General features: G+C 42.4%; 1 protein-coding gene across 1 annotated transcript; it reads left to right on the top strand.

Annotated features, from left to right (window-relative positions):
• Window positions 1-1,893: 1,893 nt before the first annotated feature.
• Window positions 1,894-13,671, top strand: LOC109065918. Its single transcript, XM_042759320.1, has 9 exons — window positions 1,894-2,050; window positions 4,230-4,339; window positions 5,024-5,108; window positions 5,787-5,982; window positions 6,077-6,145; window positions 6,411-7,279; window positions 8,396-9,183; window positions 10,262-10,447; window positions 11,272-13,671. Exons 1-9 carry the CDS (start codon window positions 1,938-1,940, stop codon window positions 11,517-11,519), a joined length of 2,664 nt encoding a protein of 887 aa, XP_042615254.1. The 5' UTR covers window positions 1,894-1,937; the 3' UTR covers window positions 11,520-13,671.
• Window positions 13,672-20,355: the final 6,684 nt, after the last annotated feature.

Raw genomic sequence — 20,355 nt, 5'->3', positions numbered from 1 at the left:
TGACTTTTTTCCCCTTCGCAATTCTGAGTTTTTATCTCATAATTATATTGCAGTTATCTAAAAAAAGTCAGAATTGCGAGATATAAACTCACAATTCTAAGAGAAGTCAGAATTGTGATGCAAAAAGTTGCTTTTTTTTTTTTATTACAAGACGAAAACAAAAAATAGAATTGGAAGATATAAAATCAGAACTGCAATAAAATTCAGAATTGCGAGATCGGAATTCTGATTATATATGTTGCAGTTCTCACTTTTTTCTCAGAAATGACAACAAAACAGAATTAAAAGACAAACTCAGAATTGCACGAAAAATAGAAACAAACAACAGAACTGCAAGAGAAACTCAGAATTGCACAAAATATAGAAATAAAACAGAATTGCAAGATATAAACTAAGAATTGCATGAAAAATAGAAACAACAGAATTGCAAGATATAAACTCAGAATTACATCAAAAACAAAAAACAATTGCAAGAAAACTCAGAATTGCACAAAACAGAAACAAAAATAGAACTGCAAGATATAAACTAATTGCATGAAAAATAGAAACAAAACAGAATTGCAAGATGCAAACTTGAAAAAAAATCTGAATTTATATCTTATTGTTTCTCAGAATTGCAAGAAGCTTTTTTTATTATTATTTATTTATTTTTTATTCAGGTTTCCATATGCATGAGTAAATGAAGGCAGAATTTTCCAGAGTGTTATTCTGATTGAACACTTAGGAGAAAGCACTAATCGTGTGCAATCTAGTGTCATTTCACCCACAAACACTAACAATGTCTGACGTTTACAAGTGTTCAAGTTAGATATAAAGACAGAAACAGTTAATAGTTGCGCTCTGTTGCTCCACATACACCATAGTGATCGTAAAACGACAGAAGTGTGAAAACCCCAGAACACAGGTTAGTTAGTGAGCCACTAGTGATCAGACGCAGCTTTATGAGCTTAAACCAAGCCGACTAACCTCCTGACTGTACTAACAGATGATGTAGCAGACCGCTGTGACTTAGACTGTGAACTACTGTATGATTTCATGTGAACTAAATCAGAATCAAAGGCATTACTGAGTAGTGAAGATAATATGTGTTAGACTAGACAGCTGAAATATTAATATATTAATGTCTTTATTTATTAATTTCTACTGAGATGTCATGTAAATGTAACACTGTGAGGCATTTCTTTGCTATTAATAAAGCGGCGCAGCTCGTGACTAGCTCTGCGGCTGTGGATGCTGTGAATCTGTCGTATCTAGAGGTGCATGCACTGTTTGTCGTCTGAGCGTCACGCTGTGTTGAGTTATCTGTGACACACACACACACACACACACACACACTAACGATGCTTCGCAGCAGAGTGTTCAGCTCATATTCCTCACATTCTCTATTTTGTTATATTATTGATCACAATATCATGTATATGTCTATATTAATCAATAAATTATGGGATGAAACTTAAGTGTACGTATTCTCTCTCTGTGTGTGTGTGTGTGTTGGAAGGTTTTTATATTTGGCTGTGAGAAAGTATAATAAAGTACACAAATGATCATGCATATATATTTTACATGTATGGAGCTTAATGCAATGTTATATCATTATTAACTTGTGTGTGTGTGTGTGTGTGTGTGTGTATATATATATATATATATATTTTTTTTTTTTCTACTGGATAATATATTTTTATATTCCCATTTAAAATTAGAAATAAAAAAAAATGTAATATTTAAGATCATAGCTCTAGAAAAAAAGAGCTTAGAAATTCTCAGGACTTCTTAAGATTGCATTAATTTCAATACATGTTTAAGGCGTAGATTTTTATTTTATTTTACTGTATTGTATGATTTAAAATGAATATACACACATCTCTCTCGCGGTTTAATTGACAGACAGCGTCTGCTGGAGCCCATGTCAGGGCCTGAGCAGCTCGGCGCTTCTGCGCATGCGCACCGGAGCAGTGCTAATGGCGGAGAGCGTGCGGTCGCCGTTCGATTACCGGGAGCCCCCGACCCTCGACAGCGACGGGGATGGAGGAAAGCCGCCTCCACCGCGCGGGTCAGTCACTCTCGCGGGAGAAGCGGCTCGTGCCGCTTGTGTCGGGGGGGATGCTCGGATTAGCGTGCGTGCTAACGGTTAGCCGGACCGGTTGTTTTGTCCTCGTGCACACGCCGCGGTGATAGAAAACCCCGCGGCCGTTACATCGACCGGTGCCTCTCTCGTGCCCCGAGCTCGCGCGCGTCTTTACTGTGCTCTTTTCCCGTTGCGCGTTTTTACCCGTTAATGTCAGAAGCAGAGCAGCGGCGACTCGAACGATTAGCAAAACACTGCGCGAGTGCGCGAGACCTGCCGGCGCGTGCACGGACACTGCTGCCGAGCGCGCTCACGTTACAGCAGTTCCCCATGGTAACCGTGGAGCGATATCTCGATTCTGTCCAATAATCGCCGTGGAAACCGATTTCACTCCGTTTGTGTCTGCATTCGATACGATAACGGAATATCCATATGCTTTTTTAATATAATAGTAATAATCGAACCTATATGTTATTACAAACGTATTATTTATTTTTTATTGTTATTACTATTCATGTGTTTTTCTTATCTAAGGTAAGGTTAAATCGAATTGATTCAGAACTGATTCAGAGTCATTAGTCTGAACACTGAATCGACTCATGAGTCATTCACAGTCTGCATGATCATATCTGACTCAGAGTTTTTAAATACTGTGCAGAAGTATTTATTACATTGTTTTCCGAGTCATGTGTGAAGTGATCCGTTCGGTTTGTGTTTGTATGAATCTTCTCGAGTGTGTGTGTGTGTGTGTGTGTCTGAGGATGTTGTGTTGAAGGCCTGTGTGTGTGTGTGTGTGTGAGAGAGAGAGAGAGAGTGTGTGGATGTTGAAGGCCTGTAACTGTGTGTGTGTGTGAGTGTGTGAGGATGTGTTGAAGGCTGTAACTGTGAGTGTGTGTGTGTGTGTGAGAGAGAGTGTGTGTGTGAGGATGTTGAAGGCCTGTAACTGTGTGTGTGTGTGTGTGTGTGTGTGAGAGAGAGTGTGTGTGTGAGGATGTTGAAGGCCTGTAACTGTGTGTGTGTGTGTGTGTGTGTGTGTGAGAGAGAGTGTGTGTGTGAGGATGTTGAAGGCCTGTAACTGTGTGTGTGTGTGTGTGTGTGTGTGTGAGAGAGAGAGTGTGTGAGGATGTTGAAGGCCTGTAACTGTGTGTGTGTGTGTGTGTTGTGTGTTTGTGTGTGGAGAGAGCGTGTGTGTGAGGATGTTGAAGGCCTGTAACTGTGTGTGTGTGTGTGTGTGTGTGTGTGAGAGAGCGTGTGTGTGAGGATGTTGAAGGCCTGTAACTGTGTGTGTGTGTGTGTGTGTGTGTGTGTGTGAGGATGTTGAAGGCCTGTAACTGTGTGTGTGTGTGTGTGTGTGTGTGTGTGAGAGAGAGAGTGTGTGTGTGAGGATGTTGAAGGCCTGTAACTGTGTGAGTGTGTGTTGTGTGTGTGTGTGTGAGAGAGAGAGTGTGTGTGTGAGGATGTTGAAGGCCTGTAACTGTGTGTGTGTGTGAGGATGTTTGAAGGCCGTAACTGTGTGGTGTGTGTTTGTGTGTGTGTGAGAGAGAGAGTGTGTGTGAGGATGTTGAAGGCCTGTAAAGTGTGTGAGTGTGTGTGTGTGTGTGTGTGAGAGAGAGTGTGTGTGTGAGGATGTTGAAGGCCTTTAACTGTGTGTGTGGTGTGTGTGTGTGTGTGTGAGAGGAGAGAGAGTGTGTGTGTGAGGATGTTGAAGGCCTGTAACTGTGTGTGTGTGTGAGGTTGAAGGGTGTAAAAACATTTGACATTGTGTGTGTGTGTGAAAGAGAGAGAGAGCGTGTGTGTGAGGATGTTGAAGGCCTGTAACTGTCTGAGTGTGTGTGTGTGTGTGTGTGTGTGTTAGAGAGAGAGTGTGTGTGTGTGAGGATGTTGAAGGCCTGTAACTGTGTGTGTGTGTGTGTGTGTGTGTGTGTGTGTGTGTGTGAGAGAGAGAGTGTGTGTGTGTGAGGATGTTGAAGGCCTGTACCTGTGTGTGTGTGTGTGTGTGTGTGTGAGAGAGAGAGAGTGTGTGTGTGAGGATGTTGAAGGCCTGTGAGTGTGTGTTTGTGTGTGTGAGGATGTTGAAGGCTGTAACTGTGTGTTTGTGTGTGTGTGTGTGGATGTTGAAGGCTGTAACTGTGTGTTTGTGTGTGTGTGTGTGTGTTCTGCACAGGCGAGTGTGTGGCAGGAAGAGGAAGGGGACGCCGGTGAAGGTGTGTGAAAGAGCGGCGTATGTGACGGAGGACGAGGAGGAGAGTCTGTCTGAACACAGTTACAGCCCAGGTACTGAAACACAGTTCAGATCGGTATCCAGTCAGAGCTCTTTCAGTGTAATCAGCTTCAGCTGCTGCTTCTGGTGTCAGATCTGGAGTGATTTTGATCAAGTAAAGGTCAGAATAACTGCAGTAATATCTCCAGATGAACTCTTACTGGACTGAAGCAGCTCAGCTTTACTTGATTCTCCATCAATCATGTTTTAGAGTCTCAAATCTGATCATCTGGATCTTTTGAGGAGAAGCTTTACTTTCACTGTTCCTCAGCGGAGGAATGATCTTCACAAGCCTCCAGAACATCTCACATCTTCTGAGGAGCCTTTATTTCTTCATCTCTCAATCACTGCATTATATGTTTGGATCATTTACATCTCATCTCACTGAGACACATTACTGCAGATATAGAGCACAGACTCATATTTACATCATTTAATATGTTTATGGTTTATGTCGTAATAAACATCTCACTGATTTACATTACAAACATAAATATCAGCATCTGCAGCAAATTCATATTTCTGCTCAGTTTGAGTCTCTGAATGAAACTGAGCTCCATATTCTCACTGTATCAGACTATACAAGCCAAAACAGCCTGATGGATCAAATATGACACTCAACTAAAAACCACAGATTTATTTGTATATTTAGTGTAAATGTTCAGTTTCTGAGGTTATTTCTCGGTGTGTTTGTGTAGGAGACGGTCAGTACGCAGAGGGATCTGAAGGCCGGCTTCCTCCAGCGGGCAGCCCGTACTTCCTCACCGACCCGTCTCAGCTCTGGTACCAGACCCGCTTCACTGACAAGAAACGCCTGTGCTGTCAGTCTGTCACCTCTCGAAGCTTATTTCCACCACAGAATCAAAATATTGACTGTTTTTCCTCATAATTCTGATTATGAGATTCTCAGAAATACTGCTCAATTCTGACTTTTTTCCTCATAACTCTTAGTTTGCATCTCACAATTCTGACTTTTCTATCATAATTCTGAGTTTACATCTCCGAAATATGAGTTTGTCCTGTAATTCTGAGTTTTTTCTTGTAATTCTAAGTTTGCATCTTTTATATCCTGTAACTCTTAGTTTATATCTCGCCACTTTCACTTTTTCTCATAATTCTGTTTTTATATTTTGGAGTTTTGGGTTTTTTTCTCTAAATTGAGGTTATACTTGTAATTTTTACTTTCTTTAAGTTTAAATCAATAAACTACAGGTAGAAAAATACAGGTAACTGATTTTTTTTTATTTTATTTTTTTTAGCTTTTTTCATTCTGACTTTTTGTCTCAAGAATTGTGAGTTTGTATGATGCAATTCTGAGTTATAACTGCAAGATATATAAGACTTCTTGAGAAAAAAAGACATAATCGTGAAATAAAAAGCCACTTTTTTTAATCATTGGTGGAGATGAGCTTCCACAGTCCTGAGCCGTGTTGACTCTGAGTGTGTGTGTGTGTCCTGTAGTGTGCCTGAGCTGTCTGAAGAGGGCGCTAGCGGCGTCCGCGGCCCTGTGCTGTTCCACCCAGCGCCCAACTGCAGGATTAGAGAGGTGCATTGTGGGAGTCAGGTCCGGCTCGTCGTCATAGCCATCCGAGACATTGCCAAAGGCGAGGAGATCACCGTGGACTACAGTCTGACGGACTGGGGAGAGAATGCCATGGTGAGCGATCAGAACCTCACTCAAACACACTATACTGTATTCTCCCTGCACTTCTGCGTACCCTTTAACTCATTCCTGATCTGTTTAATCACAGGGCTTTCATACTTCGGTGTCCCCGCGCGGGTTTGAATGTGGATTCAACCCAGAGAGCACCATCAAGAAGGTGATCCATGCAGCACACACACAAACACACACTGCGCTGACAGCTCCTAAAAAAAAAAAAAAACTAGCTCCTAAATCTGTGATAGGTTAGGAGTAGTGAAGAGGACTCCTAAGTCACTAAGAGCAAACCACAAACTATCCTAAAATGGATGTTGGCGTAAATCTGTGAGAGGTTTCTCTTGTGTAGGAACATTTGCCCCTGAAAGCTGTTGAATGCATGTTTCTGTGATGAGAATGTGTCTCACAGCTGGTGTGTCTCTCTGCAGGAGGAGGAGCCGGGGTCACTGCCTCTGTCTCTCACTGTTTCTGACTACCTCACTCCGTCCTGGTCTCTGTCTCCCTCCTCGTCTCCGCTGTCTCACTCCGAGGCCAGCGACTCCGACCGAGAGGAGGACGAGGAGGAGGAAGAGGACGACGACGATGACGAAGAGGACCTGGAGGATCTGCAGGGACGCATGATGAGACGCCGCAAGAAACGGAAAACCTCGGCAACCGTCAAGAAGAAAGCCCAGACCCACCCCCTGTCCTTCACATGCCCCGCCCCTTCCTTGCCACCGCCCTTCCAGCAGCCTCTAGCCACGCCCACGACGAACATAAACAATAATATAAACATAAACATCGGCGCGAGCGGCACGCTCTCCCGCAGACAGCACTGTCCCTACTGCGGCCGTCACTTCCGCTCCCTCGCTAGGCACCTGGAGAAACACCACGAGCAGCAGCCCGAGGTCCGAGCCGCCATGGAGCTGTCGCACCCCCCCGCCTCCTCGCACCCCTTCACCTCTCCCGCTCAGCCCTCGTCCTCCCTGGGAACCTCCCTGTTTTCCCGAGAGCGAGACTCTTCGTCTTCAGCTCCGAAATCCGGAGGCGTCTCCTTCTCGCTCTCGCTGTCTCCGCCTCCTGCCTCCAGTACCTCAAAAAAGAGCTCAACGACATTGCCGAAGAAGCCCACGGCTAACAAGAGCCCTGCCGCCTCGCCCAACCCTCCCGCCAGGAGAGGACGGCCACCGAAGAAAGAGAAAGAACAGCAGCAGAAGAAGCAGGAGGAGGCACCTCCCACGCCCGGGAAACAGGAGGAGGAGGAGTTCGACATGAGAGAAGACGGAAGCGCAGAGGAGAAGAGTGGGGAAATGGCGAGGTGGGTTTGTCTGAGTTCAGGTTTCATGAGGAAAAAGTGTGAGAAATAGGGCTGCATAAGGATGTAATGATTAACTGCGAGCTGGTTGAAAATCAGTTCAAATTTGTGAAGATTCAGATCGGATGAGATTCTAAACAAATTACGATTCATTTAGCGGCAGGAGTTTATATAAATGTATGTCTTGTGTGAAATTGGTGTTTTTATGTATTTTTAGATGTTTTGTTTGTTTTTCATTTTGTCTCTGTATAATGCATATTAAATTTCATAAGTGCAGCGCTGCTTTGTTTACAGCGGTAACCGTGTATGTCTGAGGGGAACTTAGCTCCAGCCATCATGCTGCAGTGTTCATAAGTGCTTTGTTTACAGCGGTAACCGAGGAAACGCTTTAAGCGCCATCTGCTGCGGAGCTTCAGGTCATAAGTGCTTTGTTTACAGCGGTAACCCGAGGAAACGCTTTAAAGCTCCGCCTGCTGCAGTGTCCATAAGTGCTTTGTTTACAGCGGTAAACCGAAGGAAACGCTTTAAGCGCCACCTGCTGCGGTGTTCATAAGTGCTTTGTTTACAGCGGTAACCAAGGAAACGCTTTAAGCTCCACCTCCGTCTCGTTCAGCTCGTCTGCTGTTTCTGTTTCATGCAAATATTTTTATTTATAGTTTCTGAAGTCAAACCATTCTGTTTTTTCTTCAAATTTCATAATTCTACAATCTAATTTAGATTAAAAACTGCTCATGTTGCGTGTGTGCAGCATCTTTGTTTGGATCATGATTAAAATGCAGCGGTTGCCTCTGGTTTTAAATGGAAAGAGATTTGGTGAGAAAGCCACTTTACAGGTGCCAATAGTATAACTTTTGGGGTTTTTGTTGTTTAAAACAAATAAGCGAGGTCAGCTCAGGTGACCACAAAAGTAACATAATGCATTAATTTCCATAAAATGTAATTCAGTTAGTTACTTTTTTAATGGAGTAACACAATATTGTAATGGATTACTTTCCCCAGCACTGGTTGAAACAGGAATGTCTGTAAGAGTGTAGATGGATCTGTCGGGGTGTCCTGGATGGGTCAACAGCTGACGCTGTGCAGGTCAGGCACTTTCACTGTGTTGTTGTGTCCCTGCAGCTCTGGACGCTCTCACATGCCTCCTCTGCTGTCGTCTCTCTCCACACTGGTGCTGTATCTCCGGCGGCAGCAGCACGCCTCGTTCCTGTCGCTGTCCCGCGCTCCGGCGGCGGCTGAAGCCTGGCGTCTGCTCTGCCACTCCAGCCTGGCTCTGCTGATCCTCTACAACCGGCACCGCGAGTGTGAGGTGGCCAAGCTCACGGTGCAGGACTACCGCAGCCGCGCCGCGCCCTCCTCTCCCTCTCCCTCGCTAGAGGCGTCGCTGTCCCCGTTCGAGCGCGCCGTGCTCTGTCTGCTGCCGCGTGTGGGTGTCCTGGGCAAACGTGGCCGGCTCCAGCCGCTCATCCTTCCTCCGCACTCAGAGGCGTGTCTGGATCTGCTCCTGAAGACGTCTGCAGACGTGGGTGTGGATCCCCAGAGCCCCTATGTGTTCTCCCGGCCGTATCACTCCCCGGCCACGCCGCTGCGCGGGACAGACCTGCTGCGGAGCCTGGCGCGCTCTAGCGGTGCTAAGAACCCCGCGGCGCTCACCGCTCCCCGCGCACGCCGTCAGGTGGCCATCCTGACCCAGCTGCTGCTGCTGGAGGAGGGCGAGCGCACGCCGGGCGCTGCCACGGGACGCCTGGAGGACTTCCTGCAGAGCGAGTATCACGTGACTCAGAGCTGCGCTCGGATTGGTCAGGACGCGGCGCTGATGAACCGCGTGGGGAGAGTCGTTCTGTACGGAGAGAGAGAGGGAGTGCTGTTCAGAGGAATGAGCCTGCAGCACATCTGCCTCGAGCTGGACGGTACACACACACTCCTGCTCACCGAGACTGCACTTATCCGATCAAAAATACAGGAAAAACTGAGAAATATTATTCTAATGTAAAGCAGCTGTTTTCTATGTGAATATGTGTTAAACTGTAATTTATTTCTGTGATGTGCAGCTGTATTTTCAGCATCATTACTCCAGTCTTCAGTGTCACATGATCTTCAGAAATCATTCTAATATGATGATTTGCTGCTCAAGAAACATTTCTGATTATTATCAATGTTGAACACAGTTTGTGCTGCTCAATATTTTGTGGAAACCGTGATGCATTTTATTTTTCAGGATTCACAGATGAACAGAAAGTTCAGAGGAACAGCATTTATTTGAAATAGAGATCTTTTGTCACATTATAAATGCCTTTACTGTCACTTTTGATCAATTTAATGCGTCCTTGATGAATAAAAGTATAAATAAAAAAAGAAAAATCATCATATTAGAATGATTTCTGAAGATCATGTGACACTGAAGACTGGAGTAATGATGCTGAAAATACAGCTGCACATCACAGAAATAAATTACACTTTAACAGAGATTCACATAGAGAACAGCTGCTTTAAACTGTAATAATATTTCACTGTTTTAACTGTATTTTTAATCAAATAAATGCAGCCTTGATGAACAGAAGAGACTTCTTTCAGAAACATTAAGAAATCATAATTATTCCACATTTTTGATCAGTAATGTGATAATGCATCTAGTTCTGTGATTACTAATATTACGGATACATAAAGGAAAGAATAAATTAATAACATGCAGCTATTTGTTCTCAATTAACAAAAACAGTTGCATTACATTACATTTGTTTTATGATATTTGGAAGTAAATTCATGTTAATATGTGCAATCTTTGCATCGGTAGAAAAGTGGGTTGGTCAAGGTTTTCCTGCCCTCTTGTTTATACTGACACACATATACAATGTTATCATTTACCCGTGAGCCTAATTAGTTTTCAACAATTTCCTTTGCTAAAAAAAAAAAAAAACCTGACTATTTCATTTTAGATTTCTCATTTTCCCAGCAGCTGTGTTGAAGTGTGTGTTGTGTTTGTGTCAGTGATGTCGGGGAACTCTGCCGACTCTTTCTCTGATGACTCTGATGGAGAGGCCAGTAAGACTCAAGACTCTGTGAAGAAGGAAGGGTCGAGCACTCGAGCGCCGCGGCGGAAGAAGAGCAGCCCTCACCAGTCCACCAGCTCGCCGTCAGCCGGACACAAGAGACGCAGCGCTCAGGTCAAGTCAGGTCAGCTCACTTCAGTAATCAGAAGTTATGTTCAATCTGAGTAGAAATGATACAGAAATCAATCCTCACCGGCTGCACACAGCAAGAAGAGCGTGTGGAAACCTCCCCAAATCTATTAGATGTTTTGCAGTTTCTAGATAACAGAAAATAAACTTGATTCAAGACATATTTCCAAAAAAACTATTTGCTTGTGTAAAAAAAGGTATTTTTATTAAAAATATTGAAATGTTCTCCCAGTGTTATTGCGGAATCATTGAGTGTTTTTTTTTTTTTTTTAATAATTTGAATTAGTTTTAATTTTTACTTTTTTTATTATTTTTATTTTTATTTTAGTGAATTGTTTTGTTGTGTGTTTTAATTATATTTCAGTTTTCGTTTTTTAATATATAATAATCAAATTAAACTAATAGAAAATGAGAAATGCTGCTTTGGTAACTAGCTGACATAATTCTGATTAAAAATGTTTACTAGTGTTATCTTAGTATTATTGAGAAGCTATTACAGTTTTTTATTTATTTAGTTTTTATTGATTTTGTCTTTTTTTTTACTTGAGATACTATTATAGTTTATATATATATATATATATATATATATATATAGTTTTAGTTTTTTTTATAGTACATGTTAATAAAAAATGCTCTGGAAACTAGTTTGGGGAAAAAACATTTTTTTTATGTTTTACTTTATTTCAGTTAACATTGATTTTCTTTCTGTTAACAAAATTGTTTGTTAATGGACGTGTTTATGGTTATACTCCGTAATGTGTCCGTGTTAATGGTGTTTGTGTGTGTGTGTGTGTGTGTGTGTGTGTGTGTGTGTCTCAGGGAAGCGCGGCGTGCTGAAGCGGCCGTGGTCGGAGGCGGAGCGTGTCGCCGTGGAGACGCACCTGAAGAAGAACATCATGGAGCTGCGTGTTCCTGCGAAAGCGGACTGTGAGCGATGCCTGCAGCTCTGCCCTCTGCTGGTCAGCAACCAGCGCGACTGGAGGGCCATCAAGTTCTACTGCCACAACCGCATCCAGCTCCTGAAGAAACAGGGACGCAGAGACGGGAACACCGCCGCCGTCTGCTAACCGCAGTAACACACACACGTACAGGACGCGCTCTGACAGCACCTCACGCAGGCTGCTTCTGTGAAGAACACAGAATCATCGGATACATCTTTAATATGTCCGTCAAGTGCCAAAAATGACAAAACGCCACATAGGAGTATCTTAACAGCAGCCCATGTGCTCTCTTTTCCACTAAAATATTCACTTGTGTTTGAACGGCTGCACACTGAGAGTGAATACAGAGTCCCAGCATCACGTGACTGCTTTCATGCTGTAGCTGGGTCTTGATGGACTGGTCACTTTGAACTCATGTGGAAAAGAGTTCCTGAACACACTCTCGCCACATTCCCCCGTGTGTGTGATTCCCGGACCCTTTCTGTTTCTCACACACGTGATCAGACTCCTCAGAAACGCTGCAGCGATGAACCGGAGCAGGTGTGGTGAAGTTACTGTTGTTACGCGGATGACGTCCGTCAATGTGGAGTTTTGCTCTGAAGGATACGGACTGGTTTCTCTCTCTCTCTCTCTCTCTCTCTCTCTCTCTCTCTCTCTCTCTCTCTCTCTCTCTCTCTCTCTGTCTCTCTCCCTCTCTCTCACTCTCTGTCTCTCTCCCTCTCTCTCTCTCTCTCTCTCTCTCTCTCTCTCTCTCTGTCTCTGTCTCTGTCTCTGTCTCTGTCTCTGTCTCTCTCTCTGTCTCTGGTGTAAAACAGTGTTGGATCATCTGGGACCAGCTTTTCTGTCTGGAAGCTCGAGGTCAGTCTTACCTCAGGCGTCTGGAGTCTGGTCCTGTCCGACAGACGTCAGTCTGCACCTCTATCAGGATCAGTCTCAACAACATCTCCAGATCATGCTTCACACTCAGATCAACAGAAAAAAATAGGAAATTATATTTTGCATAAAGAAAGGGATGTCTGTTTTATTATCATTTTGGCTTTTTTTTGCATTATGATTGATATCACCAGGTCTCTTCTGTGGAAACTCATTTCTGCCACATGATCAAAAATAAAAGAAAAAAGTAATTGCGACTTTATCTCCCAGTTCTGAGTTGTTGTTTTTTTCTTTCCAAATAGAATTCTGAGTTATAAACTCGCAATTGTGAGATAAAAGTTTCAAGTAGGCTACCTTTTTATTTTTTATCCTGTGATGGAAACAAATATTTGAGTCAAACTATGTGAGATATACACTCAGAATTGTTAGATATAAACTTGCAGTTGTTAGAAAATAAGTCAGAATTGGGTTAAAAAGTCGCAATTACCCTTTTTTTTTTTCAATTTTTAAATCTATTTTATTTATTTTAGAAAACCATTGGTTTAACTCAAACTGGCAAAACCATCTGTAACACAAAATAGTGTAGAGAATAAACCATAATTCCTGGACATTTACTTTTGATTTGTTTTCTGTTTTTCAGTATCAATAGTGATTCTCTTTAGATTATCATTACTGTAATACATTAATATAAATTCATAATGTATAAATATTTTGACATTTAAATATACTTTTTTCAGAATATTTTTTTGCATTTCATTAATAATATTTGCAGCTAAAAATCACATCAAAATGCAAAAAATCTCAGTGGTCTGAGAAGCTGGTGTCATGTTCGGGCTGAACTATGATATCTGGACCTGTTCTTTACAGTGAGATTCATCCGTCTGTATTTCGAAGTATTGGTTGCCTTAACTTTTGTTGTTTTATTGGTTTGATATTGATCTCGTCTGGCTGCAGCTGGTGTTAAACCCAGTCACACTCATCATCAGTCATGTTTTAGGGATCACTGAGTTTGGAGATCAGCAGCGTTTCATTCCATTGGAGTTTATTTTGCTCATCTGTGCCAATCAGACCATGATTGATTCCTGAAATCAGACTGTTGAAGGACACTGAATCTCCTCGCTCTCTCTCCTGTACAGTCATCTGATCTCTGATCTGTGTACAGTGATGTATCGTAACATGATGTTAGCCGTTAAAAGTGTTTTCATTGAGTGATCATGTACATTCTGTAAATATGACTTATATGAAGTAACACGTTTAAAAGTTGTTTTCTTAAATGCTGTTGTAAAGGTATATCAGATTTTAGAGAGATGATATCTTGACAAATACAGAGCTTAAAGTAACTGCAAAGAAGAACTGAATTTCAGATTGTCATGTCTTTTTATTAAATTACAAACATGGAAACATCTGTCGGTGTGTATCTGGTGTCATTTATGGTTTATATTAATGGCCCAAACAAAATCTGACTGAAAGAAAAAAAATTGTAATATCAACTTCAAATTTGGAGCACAACTTCTTTAGATTTATGGCTTTGATTTTCATGTTCAGTTTTACATACAAACTTTTCTCTTCAGCAATAATCTTGAAGTGTTTTCTTTAAAAAGAGACCAAGTCAACTTTATTTGTATAACACTTTATACAATACTGGTTGTGTCAAAGCAGCTTAACAGAGTCACAGGAAAATACAGGTGCATCTCAATAAATTAGAATGTTGTGGAAAAGTTCATTTATTTCAGTAATTCAACTCAAATTGTGAAACTCGTGTATTAAATTCAGTGCACACTGACTGAAATAGTTTATGTCTTTGGTTCTTTTAATTGTGATAATTTTGGCACCCATATTTAACAAAACCCCATCCAATTCACTATCTCAACAAATTAGAATATGGTGACATGCCAATCGGCTAATTATCTCAAAACCTCTGCAAAGGTTTCCTGAGCCTTCAAAATGGTCTCTCAGTTTGGTTCACTAGGCTACACAATCATGGGGAAGACTGCTGATCTGATAGTTGTCCAGAAGACAATCATTACACACTTCACAAGGAGGGTAAGCCACAAACATTCATTGCTAAAGAAGCTGGCTGTTCACAAGCCACAGGAACTCCATCGGTGACAGAGATGGTGGAAAAACCTTGGGAGAAACCAGGCTCAGTCAAGGGGTCAGTTCTTCTCTGACCAGACCAAACCAGCATGATGTGCCAGACGCCATCGAATGTGAGCATTTGCCCACTCAAGTCTGTTACGACGACGAACTGTCAGGGGAAAACTTACTTTTTGATAAATAAAAAGCCAACAAGGCAGAAACAAAACAGAAACCGATCACGGGGACAAGAGCAGACACAGTAGAAATCCAAAACACAATTAACCATGAGCACTTAACAAATAACAATTAATCCAGCCAGACAGAGTGGTGGGAGTATGTTGTATAAATAGGCCAAGACAATGGGCACCAGGTGTGTGTGTGTTTGAGTGGGTGAACAGGTGTGTGGAGTAAAGGTAAATGAGTCCAGGAGAATTGGAAATGGTGCCCTCTGGTGGTGAGAGGGAGAAACACCAGGTCCGGACTCATGACAGGACCCCTCCTCTAAGGAATGGATTCCAGACGTTCCAGAACGCCTAACCAGGGGGACGGCCATGCGGGGGCGGAGCAGGGGGAGGGACGGGGGTCCAGGTCCATGTGCTGTAGGGGGACCTGGGGACTGAGGCAGAGCCGATGGAATGGGAACCCAGGGCAGAACCAGCGGCCACCACAGCAATGTGTGTGGAGCTGCCCCCTTGGAACAGGCAATGGCAGACCCCGCCGCCTTGGGAACCTGGTGAGCGGCCACCGCCACCTCGGGGGGATCGTGAGTGGCCACCGCCGCCTCTGGAACCTGGTGAGTGGCCACCGCCACCTCGGGAACCTGGTGAGCGGCCACCGGTGCCTCTGGAACCTGGTGAGCGGCCACCGCCGCCTCTGGAACCTGGTGAGCAGCCACCGCTGCCTCTGGAACCTGGTGAACGGCCACCGCCACCTCGGGGGGATCGTGAGCAGCCACCGCCACCTCGGGGGGATCGTGAGCGGCCACCACCGCCTCGGGGGACTCGTGAGTGGAAGCCGCTGATATGAAGTGTTTCTTGGAGGTTATAGTACATTGAAGAATGATCATATGACTTTTTACATACGCCATGTGACCTTTAAATGCGAATGGAATGGAAAACGCACCTACTGAAAGCTAACACCATGTTTTCCTGATGTTATCTCCCGAGGGTAACATGTAAAGCGTGAAAAGCATCGGTCCTAGTACTGAGCCTTGTGGTACTCCATACTGTATTTGTGATCGTCAGATAAGTAAGATTTGAAACATGACAATGCATGACCAAACATAAGTCTAAGCTCCACAGCAGTCAAGATTTATGACTGTTGACGGTGGAAATGACATTTTCAGGTCTATGCCCAAAAAGTGGTTAACAGCTAATAAATAGATCATAACTGTACTATAAATATAGTTTGGTACCATAAAATCCCCTGAAAATACAGAATGAAGGGAAGGTGTGCTGGTTCTTAGGTATACTTGGTCATCTCCTTGGAGTGTCAGTAAGGACATGGAGACAGGAACTCTAGTTAATTTACTTTAATGTCCATCAGGTTTACTGTTTACATTGGTATGGATAGCCATTGGTCTACAAACTTGTGCATGGTCGTGTGGATATATTTGCATGTGTGTGGTCTAAACAAAGGAAAGGAGAAATAAAATTACATAAATTAAATAATTTAGAACAAACAGGATAACATTATCAAATGTAAATTATCAGATTACATCATCAGATATAAGGCTGTACGTAGTACTATAAAGCAATATACATATATAATGTGCATCTTTAAGCATGTAAGCTCTAAAAGCTAAACAGCATATGTAAACATGAGAAGGTATACATTAAGTGCAAATTTGACAGATTAACCACACTTATGAACAATCTAGCATTTGAATTAGGTGGAAATATTTCACAATCACATTTATGAGTTAAATATGACGATACTACGTATACATATTTGGTTTACAGTGCTTATGTTTACATAAACAATTGATCATGCAGGGCCGCGGGTCTTCTGCGCATCTGCCTAAACTTATATATAAACATTACATTTACATTTAGTCATTTTGCAGATGCTTTTATCCAAAGCGACTTACAATTAGGGGATACATAAACCGATTCTTCTTAAAGAGGCAAACAGACACAGGAATTGCTTGTAATACCAAGTTTTAGACATTGTTCAAATAAGTACATGCTAGAAAGAGAAGGAATAAATAAAGAGAAGGATTTTTTTTTTTTTTTTTTTTTTTTTTTTTTTTTTTTTACGATGAAGTCAAGTAGCTTCGAAAGAGATGAGTTTTCAGCTGTTGCTTGAAAATTGTCAGGAATTTAGCATTCTGGATAAGGGTGGGAAGATCATTCCACCAGCCAGGAATGGTGAACGAGAATGTTCTGGAAAGTGATTTTAAGCCTCTCTGTGATGGTACCATGAGGTGTCGCTCAATAGCGGATCTCAGACTTCTGGAAGGGTGGTAGATTCGTAATAGTGAGTGGAAGTAGGCGGGCAAGCATCAATGTTTTGAACTTGATGCGAGCCACAACCGGTAGCCAGTGCAAGGAGATAAAGAGAGGTGTAACATGGGCTAGTTCAAGACCAGTCATGCCACTGCATTCTGAATCATTTGTAGAGGTTTGATTGTGCTTGATGGAAGTCCAGCCAGAAGAATATTGCAGTAGTCCAGCCTAGAAATGACAAGGGCCTGGACAAGAAGTTGTGCAGCATGCTCCGTTAGAAAGGGCCTGATCTTTCTGATCTTGTGCAATGCAAACCTGCAAGAACGAGCAGTCTTTGCAATGTGGTCTTTGAAGATCAGCTGGTCAACAAAGGTTACACCTAGGTTTCTGACCAAAGTTGATTGGGTAATTGTAGAAGAACCTAGCTGGATGGTGAAATCATAATGTAGAGTTGGAGTGGCAGGGAAGACAAGAAGCTCAGTCTTTACCAGGTTGAGCTGTAGGTGATATTTTTTCATCCATGCCGAGATGTCCGCCAGGCAGCCTGAGATCTGTGCAGCTACTGTTGGATCATCTGGTTGAAATGAGAGATAGAGCTGTGTGTCATCAGCATAGCAATGGTAGGAGAAGCCATGTGCCTGTATGATGGGACCTAGTGATGCCATGTATATGGAAAAGTGTAGGAGAGATTGCTTGGAGGAGTGTGAGGGGATTGGGTCTAGAGGACATGTTGTAGGATGGCTGGAGAGGAGAAGTTTTGATACTTCTACATCAGTGAGGGGACAGAAGGTTTTGTCTGTGAAGAATGTTGCAAAATCATCAGCTGTTATAAAAGTGGTGGGAGGTGGTGGAGGGGGACAGAGGAGAGAATTGAATGTTTTGAAGAGATTGCGTGTGTCTGTTGATCTTGTTGTGGAAGTATGAAGATTTGGCAATATGGACTTCAGCAGAGAAAGATGAAAGCAAAGACTGATACATACCCGGGTCTGACGAATCTTTTGATTTGCACCATTTTCTCTCTGCTGCCCTGAGTTTGGTCCGATGCTCACGAAGAACATCGGATAACCAGGGGTTAGAAGACGCAGCCTGTGCTGGCCTGGTGGAGAGAGGACAAATATCATCTAGACAAGAGGTTAAAGTAGAGCATAAAGTGTCAGTTACTGCATTCCCATCCAGAGATGAGAAATGGGTAGGTGAGGGAAGAGAGGAGGATACAACAGAGGAAAGATGGGAGGGTGAAAGAAAGCGTAGGTTTCGTCTAAAAGTAACCGGTATAGGGGTAGGTGGTACACAGGTAGCAAAATGTAGTTTAAATGTAATAAAGAAATGGTCAGAGATATTTAGGGGTTTTAACAGAATGTTGTCTGCAATACAATTGCGTGTGTAAATTAAGTCAAGTTGGTTGCCTGATTTGTTCATGCTTGTAGTGGTAAGTCGTTTGAGATCAGATGAAGCAAGGAGTGAATGGAAGTCTGCAGCATAAGGCTTGTCCAGTTGAATGTTGAAGTCTCCAAAGACTAAAAGTGGAATGCCATCCTCCGGGAATGAGGACAGCAGCCCATCCAGCTCCTCTAGGAATGTGGATAGAATTTGCCTAGGAGGGCGGTAAACTACCACAACCTGGAGTTTTATAGGAGCTATTACAATAACAACATGAGATTCAAATGAGTGCTTGTTGCATGGTTTAGAGTGGTTTGAGTATTTAAAATTTTTATTAGTTAGCAGACCAGTGCCCCCACCCCACAACCTTATGGGGGTTGTGTAAGAAAGAGAAATTGTTGGAGAGAGCAGCTGGGGTTGCTGAGTTTTCTGGACAAATCCAGCTCTCAGTCAAGCCCAAGGTGCTGAGTGTGGAGTTTAAAGAAAAAGCAGAAATTAAGTCTGCTTTGTTGACAGCTGACTGACAATTCCAGAGACCCACAGTGAAAGAAAGAGGTGCAATAGAGGATGTAGAAATAGAATGCAGGTTAGCAAGATTGCGTTGTGTCTGTGTGTGACGTTAGAGCGTTGTCGAGAAAACAAGTCTGACACCTTGGTATAATGAGCACACTTGCACCCTAAAGAGAGCAGCCCGGAAAATGGAGCGCAGCTGGAGGAAAACAAAACTAGAGGTATTTCGTATTGCTTGGCGGGAAAGTAACCTATCCTACAGAAAAGCATTCAAAACTGCTAGATCTAATTACTTTTTGTCTCTTTCAGAAGAAAACAAACATAACCCCAGGTATTTATTCAATACAGTGGCTAAATTCACGAAAAATAAAGCATCCACAAGTGTAGGACATTTCCCAACATCACAGCAGTAATGGCTTTATGAACTACTTTACTTCTAAGATCGATACTATTAGAGATAAAATTGTAACCATGCAGCTGTCAGCTACAGTATCGCATCAGACAGTGCACTATAGATCCCCTGAGGAAAAGTTCCACTCATTCTCTACTATAGGAGAGGAAGAATTGTATAAACTTATTAAATCATCTAAACCAACAACATGTATGTTAGACCCTATTCCATCTAAGCTCCTAAAAGAGGTGCTTCCCGAAGTCATAGATCCTCTTCTGACTATTATTAATTCATCATTGTCATTAGGATATGTCCCCAAAACCTTCAAACTGGCTGTTATTAAGCCTCTCATCAAAAAACCACAACTTTACCCCAAAGAACTAGTTAATTACAGACTGATCTCGAATCTACCTTTTCTGTCCAAGATACTAGAAAAGGTAGTATTCTCACAATTATATTCCTTTTTAGAGAAAAAGATATCTGTGAGGATTTCCAGTCAGGATTTAGACCGTATCATAGTACTGAGACTGCTCTCCTTAGAGTTACAAATGACCTGCTCTTATCATCTGATCGTAGTTGTATCTCTCTATTAGTGCTATTGGATCTTAGCACTGAGGAAGTGCATTAGCATGGTTTAAATCATACTTATATGACCGCCATCAATTCGTAGCAGTGAATGAACAGGTATCATATCGATCACAAGTGCAGTATGGAGTACCTCAAGGCTCAGTACTAGGGCCGTTACTCTTCATGCTTTACATGTTACCCTTGGGAGATATCATCAGGAAACACAGTGTTAGCTTTCTCTGTATTGCTGATGATACTCAGTTATATGTTTATTCGCGGCCCGCCGAAACATACCAATTTGAAAAACTAACAGAATGCATAGTCTATATAAAAAACTGGATAACAAGTAATTTCTTACTGCTAAATTCTGAAAAAAAAAAACAGAGGTGTAGTAGTTTATCAGTGATGACTGTCAGTTTATGTGCATATGGCAGAACGCTGTCTAAGACTTGATGGCTGCTCTGTCAATTCTTCGTCATCAGTTAGGAACCTAGGTGTGCTATTTGATAGCAATCTTTCCTTAGAAAGCCACTTTTCTAGCATTTGTAAAACTGCATTTTTCAATCTCAAAAATATATCTGAATTATGATCTATGCTCTCAATGTCAAATGCAGAAATGTTAATCCATGCGTTTATGACCTCAAGGTTAGATTATTGTAATGCTTTATTGGGTGGTTGTTCTGCACGCTTAATAAAGAAACTCCAGCTGGTCCAA

Source organism: Cyprinus carpio, chromosome A7 (assembly GCF_018340385.1).
Source record: "Cyprinus carpio isolate SPL01 chromosome A7, ASM1834038v1, whole genome shotgun sequence".
In the NCBI taxonomy this organism is placed as follows: Eukaryota; Metazoa; Chordata; class Actinopteri; order Cypriniformes; family Cyprinidae; genus Cyprinus; species Cyprinus carpio.
Note: the sequence above shows the minus strand (reverse complement) of the source record. Positions and strands in the feature narration are given on the sequence as shown.